The 22745-nt window shown below is 37.9% G+C and overlaps 1 protein-coding gene across 1 annotated transcript; it reads left to right on the plus strand.

Annotated features, from left to right (window-relative positions):
* Positions 1-4885: 4885 nt before the first annotated feature.
* LOC104517198 (28S ribosomal protein S9, mitochondrial-like) lies at positions 4886-22397 on the plus strand (the record flags this gene model as incomplete). Its single annotated transcript, XM_010161779.1, is given in 5 exon segments — positions 4886-5065; positions 13548-13610; positions 13707-13737; positions 15990-16069; positions 22311-22397. Coding segments are annotated over 5 exon segments (441 nt in total), but the record flags the coding sequence as incomplete, so codon positions are not given.
* Between the last annotated feature and the right edge of the window lie 348 nt (positions 22398-22745).

The raw sequence follows: 22745 nt of genomic DNA on the forward strand, positions 1-22745 counted from the left end.
TCTGATTAAACAAAATTACCCCTTTATTTTGAGGGATACCCCTGTTCAGCCGCTTGCCGTTTAATTAAACAGCTTTGCTGTTGTCAGGACTGAGGACAGCCGCAGTGTTTGTGCAGCGGTATTTGATACACCTGTAGGTATACGTGATCAGTGACCAGCACACCTTCTTATCCACTTGCTGGTAACCCTTGGAAGCCACAGAGCAATTGAGGATAGCAAGCGCTGAAGAACCGTTCGGTGATTGAACTAAACCGACTCGTGGGGTAGCAGGAGGTGGATGCGGTAAGGAAATAAGGGTTAATACTGGAAGGACCAATTTGAACAGTTTGTATTGGTTACTTCTAGATTACCTTCACCCATTAGGGTTAAACATCTGGTGCCCGTGTGGGTAATTCTTTACGCAGCAGTCAGAAATACGTGCGGTTAAGTTGTACAAAGAATGAGAAAGAGAATAAGGCTGAAAATATTCTAACATCTTATTTTGTTCTCTGTAGAAATAGCTTGTACTTGGTTATCCTATACCAAAAGTATAATTATGACAATAATGTAGTTTTCCTGGCCAGGCACCTGCTTGAGTTTGAGTTGAAAACGATTTGTATTGGAAATGATCTAGAAGGTAGGGTGGGAAGGGGCCTAGAGAGACAGTTTGTCTACTCCTCTTGCCCCCAGTGGTGGGATCAGTACCGAAGTCTGTAGCTATATACAAATCCTCTGTCTGTCTGTGAAGCAAAGTTTATGGAGGAAACTAATGGGAGGTAGGGCCTCAGGAAACTTCAGAGACTCTTGTTTCCATTAAGTGTGTAGTTAACCTCTGAAACTGTTTGATGAGGATGTCCAGGATACTAAGCATTGTATATGAATACAGAAAGCAACTTAAGAAACTCCAAAGAAAATTCCACTGAGGATTGTTAAAAACAAGACACCAGCATGTCTTTGAACTGCAGATTGCGGAATACTGGGCAAGTGTCCTGGGAAAGTTCTCACTACTTGTTTGTCCTCTCCTTGTGCGTCTGATACCGGCTGCTCTTGAGGACAGGGTAATAAGTTGAGGTACCCTTGTTCTGACTTGCTATAACCATTTCTTACATCAAACACTCATCAGTCTGTTGTTGGGAACTTTTTTAATGATGCCTATCCTAAAAATCCCTTTCTGGACTTTAGTTCATTATTTCTTGTCTACCTTACTGGGGGAAATAGTTTAATTTATTGTTTTTTTTTTGCATTTGAAAGTGTCTCGTACTGAGAGAGGAAATGTGAGAGAAACTTTGTAATTCCACTTCCCTTAGCTTTCACTGAACAACAGGTTTAGTTTCCTATTCTTCTACAAAACAAATGCAGAGATTTAGCACAAGTTATAAAAGAAAAAAGATTATCTAGCTTAGTTACTGTCAGTCACTCCTGATGTGATTGAATAGCTGCTCTCTAAAGAGATCAGAGTACCACACGTGCTATTTAATTTGATTGGGTCAGGTTCCTTATACACACCACCCACCGTGATTTATATATACTGATATCGGGAAGAGATGATACCGCTTTGGTGGCAGTCTTTCAGAACTACATGCTTGGAATGGAGTAGCTTCTTCTGCAGCTGTTAACTAAGCTAGAGTTGAAGAACCTGTTAGTGTTCAATAATTTTTGCCTCAAAACAACCAGATCTCAATTCTGTTCCCTGTTACGTGCATCAGACGTTTGCCGTGTGTCTATACATTTAGAGCTGTCTTTTATTTCCGTAGTATCCGGTATAAGCAAAACATAATGCATAGATTTGGTCAAATACATACAGAAATGAGATTTTTCTGGCTGGGGGAGATGCAGTTTATAGTTCCCTGTCAAGAGACTTCATTTTGAGAAAAGGTTTCCTCTGAAGAAATACATTGTGAAATCAAGTATAAAAAGTAATATAAAATCACTTCTGCACATTTGCTGACACCTTGTGATACTCTGATGTGTTTTACAAAATGTGGTGGTTTTACATAAACCTGATACTGGTTCATCTAATTACTTTGTAGGCCGACTGAAATCTGAGATTATGTAAATATTGTTTAAGCAAATAAATTAAAACACATTTTTTGTAAAACCACACACTAGAAAGCGAAAACTGACCCGTTGAACAAAACCTAGTTCTTCAGAAACTGAGGATGGGTCTGAGCATTGACAGTCTGTATGACTGCTACGTAGTAGGTGTTTTCTGTTGTACAACCAGTGACCAGAGGACTGCTGTTGGTACCTCATCTGTCTAATGGGTTCAGTAGCCCTGGCTGCGCCAGTGCTCGGAGCAGTGGACAAAGGGCAGCTGTAGTCCTGTGTGCTGATGTGGTTATACATCTCCTAGGGAAGTTGTATCACACAGATAACGTTTTAGTACAAATCGGTTTGTATGCTGCATGGTGTTGGGAAAGGAGATGATCGAAAGCCTTCCAGCTTAGGGCAGGGAAGCAGCATGAAAATGGTGCAACTGCATGTAAACCCCATCATTGGGTGTCATCTTCTATCCCTGTAACTATGTCATGTTGGAAAAGGGACAGTGATTTCTTGAATTAAAGGCTTCTGTCTCCAATTCCCCTTTCCTCCCATTCCAAAAGTACAGGAAGCTTGGTTCCTTCATTAGTGGTACGCGTTGTTGTTACACCTCTACAACTCCAGTGAAGCAAAATTAACAACATGAGTAAACAGGTCGTAGTTATCTCTCTTCTTGGAAAAAGTAGGCCAAAGAAATTGAAATAATCTGAAAATACCTTTCTTTTTTTCTTTTTTCCCCTAAGGCAAATTTTACATAAGCTGATTTTCTATAAATTTACAGTCTCCCTAGAAAATCAGGATTTGCCAAACTGTTTTAAAGCTAGGGTGCACAGGAAGGAGTCAGGAGGGGAAGGTTAATACCAAGGAGTTATGTCCAGAAGTATAAAGGCTTTCCCTTCTCCCCTGTCTGGGTGGAAGAGTCTATTATGTCAGGAATACTGTTAGCCATTATTATTTAAAAAACAACGCGGCTGCTGTCTGCGGTAAGGCTTTATGAAATACATAAGAAGTGGATGCAAACCTCCGTGGCTTCCTCTAGGAAGTAGAGGAGCATGCTTTCTTGTTTGCCTGAAATGCCAGAAGCATTTAGCTGTGCTTTGCAGTTCTTGCCTGTACCACCCATGAAATAGTACTCTTATCCCAGAAGAGGTACCCGATACAATAGATGCTAATTTGCATAAGAGGCTGTTTTCTAATTATGAACAGTTTGTGTGTCCAGGGACTTTTGATTAGTGGCGAATTGAAACTAGGGAAGAATATGAATAGCTTGAGGGAAGGAGGACAAAAATGAGAAAATTACAATAGAAATTGACAGGAATAAGATGAAAGCAATCTTTTTTAAAGTATTCTCTTTAAAGCATAGCATAGAGAAAGCAATTTTGGGCCAAGTAATAAGGAATCATACGTTCATTAACAAGAATTACAAATAATTAGTTACTATTAAGACAAGTAAGACGGAAGATGAGTTGAATTCTTTCCTGAGGAGTGACTAGGAGAGAAGAATAGGGAATATACAGTGATACTTCTGCTTTCCTTATTGCTTTCTAAGGAAATCACCAGAGCCTATGGAATACGTGTACATCTAAAGTTTTGATTATTTTTCTTTTAATTCTGTGTATGTCAATGTAACTTCACAGAAAGCATAACTATTAAAAAAATAAAGGGAAGGGGCAAACCAGGACTAGCATTGCATGTGGTATGTATAAGCTGTAGAGAAAACAAAGCAACAACAGGCTCCTCAGCACCAAATTCTGTCTTGGAGCTGTTTTAAAGTCTTTTCCAGCAGAGGTATTGGTTACTTTTCTGAGGTGCGTACTTTGGGGGACATATCTTTATCTGTGTCAGGTTCTAAAAGCATAGAGGGTCAGTTCTTTCCATCTCATGTGACTTTGTTATTCAAAGATCACTTTACCTCCTATGTCAAACCCTATGAAATTCATAGGAGCTGTCCTGCAGCGTGGGTATGTGCTATTACAGAGCTTTAAAGCAGGCTGTTGCAGTCGTTATGCCAAATGGAAATTTTAGGTGGGGTTGTTAGATTTTTGTATATTGAAGCCTGAGACAGTCATGCACAGGCAAATTGATCATGAATAGCTTTACATATGTGCAGCAAATTGGATGCATTGGACCAGTCCATCCTGGGCTGCCAGATGTCCAGACTGCCAGCTGGGCTCTGTGAAAGTACACGAAAAGCTCTATTTAATTTCATGTTTGCGTAGGACTTGACCACGTAGTACAGAACACCTAAATGACCCTTTGCTGTCAGGTTTGGCTCCTCTCAGAGCCTTCTCTGAATCGCTTGGACTTAGCAGCTCTGCTGAGAACTGCCCGCTCATCGGGAGGCCGCACAAGTTGCCGTTCTGCCACACATAAAGAGCTGAGCTGGCTTGCAGAAGAGGCTGAATGCCAGAGCTGGCACAGGGCAAGTGAAGGGAATGGAGGAAAGAATGCCAGCAGGAGTGGATCCCACAGATTCCTTTCATACTTTGTTATGGGGTGCCCTTTAGGCGAAGGCAAAACCTGCTGATTTCTTGTTTTTTCCCCTGTAAGACTGCATGTGTTGGTTAGTGTTAGGTTTTGCTGGATGTTCCCAACACATGATACTGCATTTCTTTCTGTCAGAAAAAAAATCTTCTGAATTAATTGTGATGTGTGAAAATGTTCCACTTTTAGAATGTGTTTATCTGTTTATGGGCATTAAACAATTGGAAGAAAATGATTTCATGAGTAATACTGTCTTTTCTAACTTAAAAAAATAATGTGTTAAATGCTGTTATGGATATGCATGGGTTGTTATACGGTTCATTTTATTTAGAGCTCACTGTACCAAGAATATAAAATAAATGTATCTTTTTCTTTTTGTTAGACATTAAGGCTAATCTGTACCACTACAGCAGTGCAGAGGAAAAATGTGAGAGCCTCAGGACCTGAAAAGTACACGGAGGCATTTATTAAAAAACAGATTGAAGAGTTCAACCTAGGAAAGAGACATTTAGCCAACATGATGGGAGAAGATCCAGAAACTTTTACCCAAGAGGATATTGATGTAAGTACAGTTGCTCTGTTGGAGAAGTAATTTACTGTAGAGTTTCACATATTGAAAGCACTTTACTTCAGCATGAGCCCCTCAGCTCTCTGTGAATTTTAATCAAACTGTCAGAATAAGAAAGAATGCTACTATACATTGCAAACATTGCAACTGTGACTGTGAATAGAGATTCTACTCCTGCTACGATGTGAGGTCAGGCATCACAGTATAGAGCTGTATACCATATCTTGCTAAAGCACAGTAGGTTCCTTTAAAAGTACTAATGGATAATGCCCTTGATCTGAGGTTCTAAGAGGCACTGTAAAGGTTTATGTAGCACTTGAAACATTTACCCACAATTTGACCTGCTGTGTGTATTTAGGTCAGGTTTTCTTGTATGATACTGTGGTTGCTGGTAATGCAAATTAAATTTTGTAGGATGTTTTACAACTAACACTGGGGTTTAGCTTAGGGATATTAATTTACGCTCATAGTGCTAGCTCCAAACATACTATTTTATTGCCATTCCCTCTGACAGATGGGTGGCCTCCTCTTTCTCTCTGTCATTTAGGCTCATGTATGGATATGCTCCCTTTCACACAGCAAAATGTTTTGTTGCATGGGTGTTTTTTTTTTAATGTCCCACCTGGTCTTCACTTCTGTCACTTCTGTCTTGTTTTATCACACATCAGAGAGAGGGATGAGAAATGTCATTTGGTGACATTCACTCTTAGGTGAAGCTGTGTGAAGTCTCACAGCTGAAGCTTTCTCTGTGCAGCAGCACTGTTACTATAGCCATGGCTGTATCAGCAAGGCCCTTAGGGTCGATGTAGTATTGTGGTGTGTGCCAAAAGAGAGGTATGCGTGGTTTAGTTTTTTTCAGGGCGGGGAGATTTTATCGTCTCTCAGTGGCAGAATTCTGTCAGCGTAGCCCTGTCCGCGTAAGAGGTCTTGACAGTGTGCTTGTGCCAAGAAAGAGCTACATCTGTAGGTGGTGATACAGGCTGATTTCAAACACATTTGACAGGCTTCAAAACTAAGTTCTGAAAATAGGCAGCAAAGTAGAGAAGAGACACATAGTTAATGGCCTGCTGAGAAAAAGGCTGAAATGAGACTTGAGTTGTATCAGGTATCAGAAAATCCATAAGGGAAGCTTGGCTTCAAGTCATAGATCCATAGGAAATCAAGCTTTGAGTACAGAGCTGTGCACTGATACTGCGACTGCTTTAATTCAGAATCATGGGTAGCACTTTGCTCTTCTACAGAGAAGTGCCAGTGCAGAGATCCTTCCAGACTCAGTGTAGAGTGGATGCGGTCCTGTCAACGGTGAAAGTACTCATCAAGGCATCTGGGTCAGCAGTAAAAGCAGCCTGTTTCTTTACACTGGCTTTCTTATTTTTATGTGCAGACTATACAGAATTACCTTTTCCTATATTTTTCAGATTTTTTTTCTCTCCTTTCATTACCTTTATCTTTTTGAGTTACTTTCTTGTATTCATGCACAGGCCTGCCACCAGAGCACCTCCCACGTTGGTGCAGTGCAGTGATGATGCTGATAGTTCTGTTTGTTTGCCCGAAAGGTTAATGGTAGGAGAACGCATTAATCTGCAGTCTGGCTTCGTTCCTTTGTAGAGGGTCTATGGGGAAGGCTTGCAGACAGTAAGACCGCAGGAAATGAGAAATGACCATATCTGAGCAGTGTTTTCTTCTGTGTGAATCCACAGCACTGTGACTGTTCACACAAAATTAACTGAGTGTCATCATTAGTAAAAGCAGATTCATTCTGGAAGATTGGAAGATTCATTCTTTTATGAACGCAGCACAGGTGACGAGTATGGGACTGCTTTGCAGGCTGTGTTTCTGACAAGGTGGGGAAGTGGAGCTGGAAGAGGAGCGTTTGGTTTGGTGATACCAACTGTTTGTGGCACGTGTTTGATTTCTTCATATTCCATCAGGTGTTGGAAAATAGTATGTGTAATAGTGTCTGCTGTGCATAATTACATTTCTGTTACAAAAATGTAAAAGCTGCTTAAGCACTGGCAGGAGAATTATCAAGCTTTACATTTCGAACAGTAATAATTCTTTCTGATGAGTGCTTATATACCTCCGTGTCTTCTGCTGTTAATCAGTCTGTGCAGTGTGTTTCAAAAGTAGACATCCCAGGATTCTGTCCTTCACTGGAGTTTTAGGTATAGTTTAATAAAAGCTAAGCCTTGTGAAGTTTTAAACAGGAAAATAAGTTGACTTACTTGCTAATCCTTCTGGATGTTGTGGAAGCAGAATTGCCTCTTACTGATGCTTTTATTTGGGAATGAAAAGTTAAGCTGTGCATTACAACTGTATTTCTGGAGGAGAAAAAAAAAATCCAGCAAATTGATATATAACTCTGCAGAAGTCTACCAATTGCTTTTTAATTGGTATTATAGACCTCACTCTGAAGCTAGGATGTTTTATTCTCCTACGTGTGAATATGTGCTATGAAGTTTCTCTAATTGATTTGCTTTGCCCATTCCATTTGATGTATCATTTTTCACAATATTTCATAATTTGTGCTCATTTCTAATGAACAGAGTCGTTAGGACAGGCATGTCTAAGTACAACTGACAGCTAACATTAGGTGCCAGATGCAGTTTATAAAGCCATGTAGAACTGCAGAGAACAGTTTAAATAAATTAGCACCTGTACATTAGTCTCACTTGCTGGTAATTTATAAGCGAATCAGTAGAGATGACATTTAGGTAAGTCATTGATCAAGTTAACAGCTGCATACCCGCTGCCCAGCTGGGATACCTAATTAATAGAGATTGCAGTCCTGACCTAGTGCTTTTCCCTGTTTGAGTCTGTAATCCTTTTATTTTGTGATTTAACTTTAACTTACGGTTGTAGTAAACAGCCCACCTTCATTTTCCACTGTCAGTTCTGCGATAGTCTAAAGTCCAGAAATCTAAGTAAGATTAATACAAGAAACGCATCTTAATCTTTGTATTTAAATGCCAGTATTTTTATTATTAATTTTTATGCAGTCGGTAAATGCTCTTGCAGATATTAGCTTGTCAGAAAGCAGTGCTCTTTCCCCATAAGAGTTAGTGAAACTCAAAAGCTAGAGATCTGTGTTCGTTTTCTCTTGTGTTCTGCCTTGTGACCTTATGCTTGTTGTCAAGCAGATGGAATAATTTGAATCTAAAATACACGTTTATCTTCACTTGCGTATAGATCGTTGCAAAAGTACCAGTTAAGTTGTTAACTATGAAAATGTTAAATGTGGAAAAACTTCATTCCATATAGGGTATAGTTTCTTTCAGTGGATGAAGGCTTCTTTAATAGAAAAATAGGTTGTATTCAGCTGCTTTTAAAAAAAGTGTCTCAGCACATCTGCTTTCTAAATAACATTCATATTTTAGCAACGCGAAGCATTGAATATTGGCATATGTGAAATGTCAGAGATGTTATTCAGAAAAAAAAAAGAGGCATTTCTGAACGTTGTTGCAAGGAGTGTGTTCCAGCATTGTCCTTACAAGAAATACTGGATTTTGTATTGTTTTTTAAGTAGTTGAAGCTGGAATGATGCTTTTAACTTTTTTTTTTTTCCCAGGGGAGCCAAACTCTGCATTAGTATTTTCTTACTTTGGCATCAAAGTCCATCAGAACTTATGACCACTGTTGGTTTTGTTTTTTTTTTTCATTTTACTCTTTTTAATACTATTCGATGTTTTGAAAAGTTGAAATGAGGGTAGAAATTGTGACTTTAACAGGTTTTTGGCTTTTCTCTGCAAGCTCTGGACAAGACATTAATTTTTGTTTTGAAAATGATTGGTTAGTATAAAATTAGCATTAAAAGACGGTGTGTTTTTCTATAATGCTTGTGTTCGGGTTTTTTAAGTGGTGGGCTTAAAACGATATGTGGCTGTGAACTTAAAATTTCTTTCTGTCCGAGCTAGAATTCAGCTTTAGATAAACAGTGACAAATGATTCGGGTGGTTTCAGTAAGTGTCAGCAGTTAGTTATGAGAAGAGGATTTTGTTTCACAAGGTAAACTTAGGTGTGTCACTATTTTTATGGGGTTTTTTGGGGTTTTTTTGTTAACCTTTTCTGTCTTGTCAAATAAAATGCTGTTTCAGAGTTAACATTGCACGTACCGTTTTTGTTTCATTCGTTCCTGGTTCTGCCTCAAATATTCTGGATTTTGGATGCTGAAAACTTTTAAAGAACACTGCTAATGTGGTTAGAAGGAAAAACAGCTGTTCCAGCAAGTATCTTAGTCTGAGAAATGCTGAAGTAAAAGGGCTAAATAATGTGTTTCAAGAGGCAGGGTTTGTGAAGGGAAGTGGCTCTCGTGTGATCAAGTTGAGGAGCAGAAGCAGCTGAAACAGCTATTGCTCAGGCATTTCATTAGAGCATTACAGCATAAAGTGTCACTTCTCACCTCAGTGTTTTGATGATTAAAGTTCCATGTACGTTTAAAAAGGAACAAGCTGGATTCTTGAGCCCTCTGCCAAAAAGGATGCTGTGGCAAGGGAACCCCAGGCTGGAGGGGTTGTGTGGTTGTGGTTTGGTTTTTTTTTTTTCCTTATTTTCTACACAATACCTTCCTCACTGGATATTACTTAGATAACTATCTTTGCACATGATTTGAGGCATGCACATTAGTATAATGTTTTGTGTTTGAGCTGTAGGTGCAACACAAGTGTGGGAAGACACTTGGGCAAGATGCATTTGCCCTGCCAAACCTCTCCTGCTTACGGTGGGTTATTTAAGGACTGAACTCAGTCTCCTTCCCCTGTCCCAGTATGACTTAGTCAACTCTGAATTGGTGTGTTGAATGCTTGATTTCTCAAGACATTAAAAAAAAAAAAAGTAACCCTTACTGACACAGCTGAACTTGCTTGATTTGGAGTTGGTCTCTGAGGTTTGGGAAAGCAAGCGAGCAAAGCTTCTTGGTTTGTAGATAGATAGGAAGGGAAGGAGGATTAGATGTCAGCACGTGCAGCATATATGATGAAAAGGGAAAATGAGTTGTGGTGTGGCAGGTATCCTGAATTCGCACAACTTGCCACATGCAGCACTGGACAGATTATTTAATGAATTGGTTTGCATGTTTGAGGGACTGCCAGATACGATTTTTTTTTTTTAAACAGGGATGAATGCAGGTTCTCATCATTCCAACTGGCTTGAGTTCAAACTTATAGCTGCAAGTGAAAGACCTTGCAGTCCTGTGGGCAGTATATAGAATCATCTGGTCCCTCAACAAGTGATATAACATGATTCCTTTTAGTTTGTTACAGGAATGTTAAGTTTACCAACACAGTTTAAGAAATGTCTGATGTAAACCATCTGGTTACTATCATGTATTCATTATGATCTGCTATTTTTAAAGGTGTGACTACTCTGCTCTTTTTTATTTTTTCCCCCTGTGTGGATCAACAGTGGAGTGTAAAACATACTTTCAAATCCTGAAAGGAAATGGCTAATATTTTCTTTTCAGTAACTCACAGCAGAAGCAGGCTGTACCCATTCCACCTTTTTCCAGTAGTTTATGTAATTATTTTTGGAAACGCCATTGTGTTACTAGGTACCAGGGTTTTTCATTGTTTTTCTGCTGAAAAATAATTACAGATGTTTCTCTTTTAGAAAATTGTGTTTTATTTCCAAAGACAATGGCAACAGTGTGATTTAATGAATAAATGGTGAAATAGCAGCCCAGAATCTCTGGAGGCTAGAGGGGGACTGATGAATGTCGTATACCTGAAATGATAGCCAAAAGAAAGTAGTTCTTGATCATAATCAGCACAACAGTTTCTTTCTCATCTAGAGTTGAAGTCAGATTAAACACTACAAGAAGCACGTGGGCCATGACCCTTAACTGAAGACCATGCACGGAATGAAAAACTGCAGTTAAATCTAAAAGGTTTCTTCGGAACATTACTACTAGCATCTAAACCTTGACTATAAAGTTTTAAGAGGGATGTTCACCTGCTTTTTGTATGTTCAGGAGCATACAGAGTGTGCAGTTAATTCTCGAGACATGTAGATTCCTGAAAGGCAGCCTGTATGCCAAATAGACGTTGTCAGAAAATTTCAGAAAAATATTTCGTGGTTATTTCTGTGCTCCAGCTACACTTCGGGGAGACTATTTCTGATGTCATTCCTAAGGTGGATCCACCGTCATATTTTATTGCTAGTACACCCGGGTGTTGAGAGTGACAGCTTTTCTGAAATACCCCTTTTCTACGAAACTGAAACAGTTGAGTAGACAAAATCAGCTTCTGTAAATGAAGTTTCTGAGAGGCAGACTGACTCACGATGTATTTGCTGGAAGTACAGGCTGAGGACACAGCTACTGAAAATGAAGAAAGGACTTCTGGATAAAGTTGAACTGGAGTCTGTTGCATCCCAGAACGGTTCCTAATGGGATGTAAAGAAAAATACCCCATCCTTGAATGCATTTCCACAAAAAGGGAGAAGGCAGGAAGGTTCTCTTTCCATTTTGGAACAACAGAAAGCAAATTTACAAAGTGAACTAGGTAGTTCTTTAGCTAGTTGTGTGGAGACCTGAAGACAGATGTTAGGATTTCTTAATGCAGGGTTTGTTTATGTTTTAGTGTGAAAGACATGAGTGTATGCACTGAAGCAATACAAAATAAACTTTCTAAAAGTAGGTGGTTTCAGGTGGCAGCCTCTGCATTATACATGTTGAATTGTTGTATTTGGCATTTAATAAAGTGCCATAGTTAAAGTAACTGTTTTGACTGAGATTCTGGAAATGCTTGTATGAAGGCTATGTCTTTAAATACACTGTCTCGGTATCCTGTAATAAATTCTTTCAATATATTATATAAGGTGTTTGTTTAACATCATTTGGCTCACAGCAGATTTCTCTATTGTCATCGTAATTAATCCCCATTTGTTCATAAATAGGTGTTCACCTACTGTGTGTATGCATAAAATGCCCATTGACTAACAAATGGGAATACAGTAGTCACTAAGAGAAACAAAATTACCATTTCATAAAATCAAGTTAAGCCTTTTGTTTGCTTCAGAATTCTCAAAATTTCTGTTCACAATGCCAGTAGGGGATTAATGAAAGCAATAGGTTAGGTCTTTTTACACTCCATGCATATTAAATCGGTTGAAGCACTGACAAACAAAAAATTACCAGCACGTAGTAGCCCTAAGGTAGCCTAACCAACAAAGAGCTGTTCTTCTTAGGAGAAGATTTTAAACGCTGATTTCATTGTAATTCCACTTTTCTGTACTGTCTAACGGAAATATAAAGGAGACCGCTGCCAGAGGGGTTTATTTGGTTAGTCCATCTTACTGTGCGAGCAGGAGATGTCTATCTCCAGCTCTGCTACCCACTGTCTGAAGTTGGCTGTGCTTGCATGTAGCCCCCTTACGTCGGGTGGGAGGGGGGTGGTGGTGTGGTATGTGATGAACAGCTTTTTCAGTTTGTTTTTAAAGACAAATGGAAACAAATAGTTCATGAATGCATGTTTTTGCTTTATTAAATAATGTTTTATGTCCTTTGAAGAGGGAGGGTAGGCTGGTGTTGAACAGAAATGCATGTCATTTGGCTTAACTTTGTAAGGTGCTTTGCCTTTTTGCCAGAATGATTCGGAATGGTATTGGTATACCTACTTTATTTGTTGAAGGCAGGTAATACAAACTTTATCCGTCACGTGAGTAGTGGTTGATGCTGGTAAAGTAAAAGCAAAGGGTGTACCTTGTACCTGGTCACTGAAAACAGTGGTGAACAAGGAGTGTGTAAGGAACGTCATACATCTTTCTGCATTGTTTTGGCAAACCCTTAGGTATCTAGGGAGAAAAAAGATGGTATTTAAGAGTCTGTCTTCTCTGAGCAATTAGTTCAAGTTCAGCAAAGATTGTAGTGATTCACAGTTGTGACCAAATGCAGTGATGAATGAAATGCTTATTTGGGCTGTGTAAAATATATTCTGCTGCCACAACAAACATTGCTTTTGGACTTGAAAAAACTGTCTGAAGAAACTGGGATTCTGAATGTGTAAAACTTTGATTTGTGCAGTTGATTTAAATAAAATTTCCATGCTTGGTCTGTGAGTAAGCACTGATGTTTTCAGAAGGATAAATAAAATGTTGTGGTTTCTTCTAGAAGTCACAGCACTTGAAATTTTGAGGGAAAACCATTGTGTATAAAGGTGGTCTTTGCACTTGAGTAGTTCTAGTAAGTTACGATAAATGCATACCATAAAAATGGAACCTTGCAGAAGAAAGTTCACTCATTCTGATGTAGTAGAGTACACCCTTCAGAATAAAGTTTTACTTTTCCTGAGGTCTCACAAGGAAATTTTTGTGAGGATTCACGAGGTGCTCTTCAGCACAGCATCTGTGCGGCACTTTCTTACCGATTTGTTTGCCAGCTGAACAAAAGTTATACTGTTTTTCTCTAAAAGAACGTACCAAAGAAATGTTTTCATGATGCTTTTTTGGAAAAAGTTACAAATATATTTCTTTTTGTTTTCAGAAAGCTATTGCCTATCTCTTTCCTTCTGGTTTATTTGACAAACAAGCCAGACCCATGATGAAGGTAGGATTTTTTTGGTTGCATTTCTGAATAACTGTAGCATGATATTTTAAGTAACTTTTTCCTTTTGCTGATATATGTTTGTTTATTTATTTACAGCATCCTACTGAAATTTTTCCAGAGCAGAGGAGTAAGTGTTCAGAGATACATATTTTTTATTTCTAAGTATTAGAATTTTTGCATATGTAGAATTCCTTATTCTCACAGATTTGCTTTTTTCCTTGTGATCCTAGTAACTGCTAAGACGTGAGCAGTAAAGGTCTGATCTGATATTCCAGTTTTTAGGTTGAAAAATGCTGCTGGATTCTGGCATACCAGTGGTCCTGTCAGACATCTTCTTAAGTGACTGTAGAGAAATGTTTTTCATTGCTTAAAGATAAACAATAGGTAGGATGACGTGCAGAATGCGTTGAAGTCACGGGAAAACCTTTTGTTGCGTTCAGTAGTTTTTTGTCAGAGCTGTCTATCACAGCCATAAAATATTCATTAATACTATTTTAAACCAAAAGTTTTCCTGGTAACTTCGTTGTTCCAAAAGCTTAGAAATTACAGCTGTGAAATTGCCAGCTGAGAGAATAAGGAGAGTGGAAACTCTCCCAGTCATGTCTCAGTTGTGACCTGAAAGTCCGAGCTGTGTACTTATGTCCATTGTGTCTTTGGTCTTGCCCCTGAGACACCATGTGAAGTTCCAGTTGCCAGTGATAACCCAGTATGTGGTTCAGTTGGTCAGTGAGAACTTCACTGATACTGCTAAATTAATTTTCCATAGTATATTTAAAAGATAAGTCAAAACCTGTTGTCCACTTTTGACTCATGTTTAGTATGAACTAGTAGCATGGGTGGTGGGAAATTGTACATTCGCTGAGCTGTCAAGTCCCAGGTGGACACTTCCAATTATCAGTTAAATCTTACAATTTTCCTCCCTTCCATTTCCTGCTCCTGGAATTAATTGGTACTTGATGTTTTTGGGACTTTGTGTGTCTTCTAGAAAGCTGGCTAAACTATCTGAAATTTTGGAATTTCAGTTTTCAAGTGGTATCACACATTAATTTTCAAACTTCAGTGTTGTGATGTGAAAAGTAGAAAACAAAAGAGTAAGAGAGAGTTAATGAGTATGCAGTTTTAAAATCCAAGGCCTGTTTTATGGCAGAACTAAGCTACTGTTCTATGTGTTTTCAGGACTAAAGGATTCTTTAAAATGCTAGCTGTGCCCTGAGTTGTATAAGAACTAATTAGAGTATCTTTGTATTTACATCTAAAAATAACTCTTTCAGTAAGTATCTCTTCTAAGACAGCCTCGTCATTTCTGTGCATTACATCTTGAGAACTTCAAAGCACAAACCCATAAATGTGTATACTTGGGAATGTTCCCCGAACAGTAATGCCAACAAGATACACTTTCACAGCTGTGTACATGGAATTTCACAGGTTCCACTGGTAGTATGTGTGGGTAAAAAGCCCCTGTATTCATTCAGTTCTAGTAGGTTTTGCATCTTTCCATTCAACTTCTGCTGTATTGTCGTAACGTTCCTATACAACACATACTGTGTTTATTAGACAGTTCTTGTCTTCGTCTGTAGCTTATAGATAGCTTAATTTGAATTTTACTGGATAAAATGGCTGGCAATTTCTCTGCAGTTCAGTTTGTAAACAGCTCTTGAGTTTTTTTTTTTGTTACTTTATTTGGAAAAGATGTTTGTCATGTTATATTTAAGAGGGGTTTTTTTTTCTGAAGTTGAAATTTATTTGTACTTAAACAACATTGTAAAATTAATAAGATAAGCTGGATGTGCTGAAAGATATGGAACGTGTTTTACTGCTGAACTAATGTAAACTATAGCATAGTTCTTTTGTATTCACATATCCCAAACGTGTCAACATGAAGTTCTAAAATCACCCAGTTTCTGAGTACAGTTGTTACCTGCACAAGACAATTGTATGAATACTTAGTTTAGTTTAGCTGTATTATACTAATAAAAAAATTGCTCTGGGTTTAAAGCACTGTTTTCCAGAGCTGTTAATCTTTCATTTTTCACAATTGTTATGTAGATTCCAGGTGTCTCTTAATTTGTACTTCTTTCTGTTCTAAAATGGACACTTCTGTCTAATACCGACTCTACAGTCTTTGAAACTTTAAGATGTTAAGTGATATTTAGAAATGTTATACTAAATGTTTGGTTATTATGGCAGATGGAGATTGGTTTTTAACAAGGTAGTCAAATCATTAGATTTCCAGACAGGTTAAATACCTGTAAAATGTCTTTGTTCTCTGATATTTAAGAAGGTAATCAATATTATGGAAGAGGTTTGTAACTGCAGTTAAATACAAGGGGTTTTTAGTGAGTGTATCTTGTTTTCTCATCTAATCTTGCTTTTCATTAGAAATCCAGTGGGGGGAAGATGGCCGACCACTTCACTTTCTCTTTTATACTGGCAAGCAGTCATATTATTCATTAATGCATGTAAGTACCTTATAATCTGTGGTAAGTAATGTTATCTTCCAGCCAAGTACATGTGATTTCAGAGGTGCGTATGAGGAACTCCTGAGTTTACTCATGTTTTCATAGTAGGTCTTAATATCACCACTGAAGCTACATGCAATTTATATTTTTATGCCACTATATCCGTTATCAGGGGCATTTTTATGTCACATTTAAGAGGACGGACTAGATGGTAGTTCTTGCTTTAATTTTTGGTTTATTTCATGGTTTTGGTTATGGACTGAGTTTGAGTAGTCTGAACGCTTTCTTGTAGGCTGTATCTGGTTAGCAGCATAAGGTTAGTAGTGGGGAATGTGTATACAACGCAAATGGCTCAGTCTAGGAAAATTCATCATAGAATAAAAAAATAGTTCGCTTTTTTTTTTCCCCATGAAGGGCAAAGCTGTAGGAAATGTTATTTGTGCTGACATTTAGTGTGAAGAAAATTTGCATTTAAACTGCTTAATTGATTTTTCTAAGACTGTTCCCTTCATGCAGACTTAAGGCTTTTTCTGATTAGTATGGTTCCAGGAGTAAAGGATCTGCATCTGTTTACCTTTATGAAAAAAGCTGTATCTAACAGAACACCACTAGACCCTGAGTATTAACACGGATTATGAACAGACATTTCATATTTATGACCATCAACGGCACAGACATTATCTACGTTTTTAGAGGAGGTTTATAGAAAGATGAGCACGTGTGTACTTAGGGAAGACAAAAGCATTAATAGTGTATGCGGAAGTGTTTAATTGGACAATCATGTCAGGTTTTGTTTCCTCATTAGAGAGACTGAAAAAGTTTGTTCTGTGGTTAGTCTGTTGTCAAAAGAAGTAAGTCTTGTGTTACCGAATCCGGCGCAGAGCCTACCGACTGTAGTGTTTTTATGAGGATTATCTGATATTTGTATTCTGCGTACCCAGAGTACAAAATCCCCACTTGTCAGATACATTTATTTCTTTGGGAGAATAAAAAAAACATCCTTCCCCAACCCCCCGCCCCTCCTTTTTTTTTTTGTTTTTTTGTTGTTGACCTTGGGCAAATGAGCTTCTTGCCCTGGCAGAAATGAAATGAATGATAAATGTAGAGTGTGTCTTTGCTGAGTAATGGACCTGCAGCATAGGCTTTCCACAGAGGTTTTCTCCTGCGCAGCCTGAGGCAGCCCGAGGACCCCTGCTGTTCATTTAAATAGGTATGTCAAATCTGCCTCGAAACGCCGCTGGTTTGATCTGTGGTAATATTTGTGAAGGTTCCATATGGACTTGAGCCCCCTGCAGTGCTAAGAAATAATGTACAACGCTTCATGGTGCAGACGCAAATTTTCTCTGAAAAGGGATGCAATGCTGCGTTTTAGCTGTCGGAGAGGATGATGGAGCTGACGCGCTAGGCCTGTCAACTTGTTACACGGATGGGTTGCACGCAGCGAGGCTGTGGAAAATCTGTGCCTTTTAACTTTTCTACTTAATCACGGTTGTAGCATTGCCTTTAGACTGTATGCTACATTAATTCTCTTCCTGCCTTCTGCCTTTCATCCCAAGTTTCACGGAAAAAAGTAAAGCATGCAGGTCTTGTAGAGGAGCCTTATCAAACAGCTGTCATCTGACAAGCCATTTGCATTTGTTTTGGCTGAAACAGAGTAACCCAAGGGCAAGATGTTTTGTTGCATTCCATCATAATGAAGAAATTACAAATTTTACAAGGAGCACAAGTTTATTTTTAGCTCTTCTTAGCAGTTAGGAGGAGCGTGCAATCTTGCCTTGGAAATCTCTAAAAGAATGGTGTGCATCGTGTTTCGCACAGTGTGGCAACCACCTCCAAACAAATCGGTTTGACAAATGCATTTTTCAGTAGTATAGCATACTTGAGTGTTCTCTGACTGTTTCTAAGTATTTTCATGAAATAGGCTTCTATAAACCTAAAACTATTAAGTGAGGTTTAACAGGGCTTGTTTTAGTCAGCCAAATGAAAGCTGAAATCTGCATGAAATTCCCAGCGATGTTTTACCCTCTTAGTAGACTAATGTGTATTTAAGAAATGTATTTTTAAGTCTCAAAGCTAATTAATTTGGCTGGGGGGGGGACGTGTGTGGGGGGGTGGTGGGGGGGGGGGGGTGTAAGGGTTGTATGCTAAATAGAGTCTAATGTAAGTCATCAATCCCATTTGAGGATGTCCTTTAAATTGCTACATTAAGTCTAATAAATCAGATACGCATAATATTTGGCTTAAACTTGTACATCACTAATTATTACATAGACTCATGTGGAACTTGAATTTTATTAATTGCTAGTAATATAACTGGTCGCAGCGTTATTTGTTTAGTTAATGCTAATAAATAATATTATCCACTTAATAAAAACAGACTGTATATTTGCATGTATTGTAACTGCTAATATACATGTTATGAATCGAATATTAAATGGAAGGAAAGCTGTAAGGAAAAAGACAATTTACGCTGCTTCTGATACGCAAGAGAATGTTTATTGCATGAAACACCATTTCACAAATGTTTGATAGTATATTTGATCATCATTTATCATAAAAGTATTTGAGTCATGTCATATATTTTGTACTGTGCGGTGCCAGACGAAATGGTCTCTTGCACTTCTTTAGAAATGTCAGAGGTTAATGCTCTAACAAGAGAGGTTTATAACTATTAAAAACAAAACCTAAAAACCCCTGAAGTATATGTTGAACTCAGAAGCACATAAGAAGCAAAGAAAAATGCGAAGTGTGATGTGAAATGATGTAGGCTCTGCAGCATATTTTAATGACAATATTAAAATTAAGATTCCCCCCCCCAAAAAAATCCCTTCTTTTAGGGTTCCATTTGCTAATTTATTCCCTAAAAATTCTATGCAGGGTAAAATGAGTTTTTTGGGTTTTATTTTAAAAAGGAGCATCCTTATAGAGATCTGAAATTTGATCACTGTATTAGGAATGGAAGTGTTTCGGTTTGTAAAATCAGCTATTTTGATTGTGTTACAGCTGAGTTTACAAGACACACAGATGTGTACATTCATGAATTGGACTATTGAATCCCAAAGCGATTAGTAAAATCTTCACCTGCCAGCTTTGAAAAAGCAAGTGTGTTTTCAGAAGCTTTCTTTAGCCTTTGGAGAGTGAAGATTTGTCAGACAAATTATTGGGCATTACATGTGATTCCTAATTTTGCAGAGGCTCATCCTCGTACTTCACTTTACATGTGAGTGGGTTTTTTAGGCTGTTGACTTCATCTCTATATAGAGATTAAATACATGCCTTTTTTTGAATACTGAAGACCAAAATTTTCTTTCATAAGAGATGCAAGTCCACTTCTGTTGCCAGAAATATGAAGGAAATGATATTTAGTGTTTCTCTAACGCTTTAGAAGTATTTTGAAATACTACTTTTTAATGTCGTTTGACTTCTCCTCTTGTGTCAAAGCTTCTTTGTATGAACAGATGCGATTACTGTAATGTAACCAGAGCAGTTTGAAGAGATCATGGTAAATCCCAGAAGTGCACGTTCTTAGTCCTTATGCTGTGGAGTGTTGGTCCTCTTTGGAATACTGCGGGAGGGTCTTGAGGCAAATTTTACTGTTCCGGCTGCTGTAAAGCTTCTTTGTAGTTGTAACAACGAATTTCTTGAGTCTGAAAACTGGCAGGTGGCAACCCACACTTCATTTCGATTGCCCGTGTACGTCAGTAGTTTCTGAGTATGATGACAGAATCCTTAAGTGCACCTTTGACTTGTGTCCTGTTACCTGAAAATGCTGCAGTTGCCGTTTAGAAGCGACTGTGGTCAGTCTGTCCTAAGGTAACAGCTGTGGCTCCCTCCCCCTGCCCTTCCTTTAAGGAACTGTGATATGGTTGTGGTTTTGTGGAGCTCCTGCTTCATGTGTTTTTTTTGCTGACCATCCCCGTAGATAAATGTACATGCCAGAGGGTAGTGAAGATGCCGGGTATTTATGAGGAGGCAGACTGGGCTGCTTTTGCTGGGTAGGTGACGCTGTGCCTTAGGAAGGCAAGAGGTAAGGTGAGACGCTAGCAATAAAATGATAAAGTTCCGTATACATTTATAAGACGTGGTAACCCAGTACTACTTCTGATCATTGAACACCAAAATACCTCCTTCATGCCTGGTTTGACTTCTTCCAAATGTAGAAATTCCTGGGGCTCACAAGAATCTCTAAGCCTGTTCCAACCGAGCTCCCCCCCAGATAGCTAAGGGCAGCCACAGCCTGCCTTCCCCTTCTCGTCCCTCCATCCACAGGCCACGCAGGAGCTTCCATACTGGTTCTTTTTCATGTCTAACTACAGATGCGTAAAAACTGCTCGGTTTTGGGCACATCTCATGCCCTCTAGCCCAAACCATGTCTGCTTTTCCTGTGTAGGCAATCATTTTGCAGCCTAATGGTTAGCCCTGAATGGAGCCGTTAGGATTATGAGAGTGATGCGATACAAATCTTGCCCAAAGTGGTGCTACCATATCTTGTTATCTTAGACATCTACAGATATATCTCTGAGGTTTGGCAATATTTGAAAATATGATTTGTTGTGCTTTTTTTATGTTTCCTGTGCTTGAAGATAAATAGATTTTTTTTTTGAAGTTGAAAGTTTTTTCTAGTTCCTATCTGATGCAGTTAGCTCTCTGAAAAGTAAAGGATTCCTGAAGGATGCACTGCTATAATATAAGAGTTCTTCTGCTGTCTTGAAGAGAAGTGGACCATTTTGTACATCAGGGTTTTACACTGTGGAGTTATTCCAAAAATACTTCTGTTTCCACTATGCTGTTAAAAATGCCACCAATGACCTGCATCAGAGACTTCAGTGAATTGCCCCTATTTGAATGCTTTGAGTGCAGCTCAGGTAACTACCTGTTTTTAGTTCGTACACTTTAAATACAAATATTTTTTAGTGTATGTGTGTGGGTGTATTTTTATATTACTAGATAAATTGGCTTGAACAGTAGGTGTTTATAACTAAGCAAAGGTTTTTTTGTTGTGTGGGTGTTTTAATGCCAACTGTTGCAGAAATTTCACTGCATCCTCTTGCAAATCCCAGTGTTATGTTAAGAACTGGTATGTCATTGGTTAATTTCTGACAACACGGAGCTCTCACATTTCTTCTTCTACTGTTTTTTATAAGCAACACAAAGAAAAAAACCCGAACCATTGTTCCTTGCCCCCACTAATTCTTATGCTATAGTTTCTCTCTCGTATTTGCTAAAACTCATTATAGTAATAAGGAATATCAAAGTGGTTACAGGCTTTCCATTTTCACTTGTTAATGGAAATAAATTATTTGGCATATATGTACTTTGTTTTAGTACAACAATCCTGTTTTGGTTTCAGTATAATTTATAAATATTTCTCCAAATACTCATATTTAATTGTGATCTGAGTTACTGTTGTAATTTAGAGCATTAGATGTTATATTTTAGAACCAAATAGTCTCCAGAAGTTTCTGAACTGAAGTAAAACCTGAAAATACTTTATTAAGAACTTGTTGCTTCTGTAATATTTTCAGTGTGAATTTTTGAATATTTTTCCTTTGTTTTTCTGAAGTGGTAAATCACTGTCACAGCATTGTTTGAAAATAATAGCATAGTTAAGGATTTAAAGAAAACTGCTTAAAAAATACTGAAAATTCAGAGTAAATGTATCTGTAACATTTGAAGGAACAGAAATTCTTATTATAGTAAAGCTACAACTTTGTATGTCCCTTTGGACGTGCCTGTGTAAGAGAGAATTCTGACTGATATAGACCACCAATAAAGCTGAAACTAAATGCACAAAAACCTAAGTAAATGAATTATTTAAAATATTAAACCTTGCCAGTATTTTGAGGAAGTCAAACTAAAATGTGGATGCACTGATGAAATTACTGTGTTTTGGTGTTACATCCATTATACAAATGTAGTTGCCTTTCTTTATACAGTTGAGAATATTTTTTTTTTACCAGCACATGTAAGAAGACAACGAACACTACTGAAGAAAAACAGAATTCAAAATTAATTACTTTGAACTGCATATGAAAATATAATATATACTGTCTCAGTGTTGTTGGTTTAGTTTTAACTTGCTGTGATTTTTTTTGAATTGTTTTAACTGAGCTTTGCATATTTTCTGATCTCTGCCTTTTAAGTGTTCAGAGAGCAAAACCACATAAACGTGTTTTCAATAACAAAATTTAAATATTAAATGGAAAAATGCATTTAAATCCTTTGTCCATATATGTTTTAGGAAACATACGAAAAATTGCTAAATGTTCAGAAATATCAAGACCAGTTGACAGCTCAAGACCTTCCTCTTAAGAAGGAAAAAAAGTAAGTTTCCAGTTAGAATGAATATTAATACTGACTTTCTTAAAATGCTTCAGCTTTTTGACACTTCTAGTTTCCCACCCTAACCTGCCTTTTATTCCACAAACACATTTTCAGACTTTTTTGCTATTCATTGTCTAATATTTGTATGGTAATTTCAGGTTGAAAAGTCTTATCTGTAGAATGTACATGTGGACTGCTCACTTCTTGCTGCTAAAATAGGGAAATCCACCCATTTTTCTTGCTCTTTAATCTGTCCCTGCTTTTTTCAGTATTCTCTCCTCTCTGAAAATTCTAAAGTTTAACTTGAAAATAAGCAGAGAATATCCAGGATTCTATGTTCCTATTTATAAAT

Source organism: Eurypyga helias, unplaced genomic scaffold, assembly GCF_000690775.1.
Source record: "Eurypyga helias isolate BGI_N326 unplaced genomic scaffold, ASM69077v1 scaffold45951, whole genome shotgun sequence".
In the NCBI taxonomy this organism is placed as follows: domain Eukaryota; kingdom Metazoa; phylum Chordata; class Aves; order Eurypygiformes; family Eurypygidae; genus Eurypyga; species Eurypyga helias.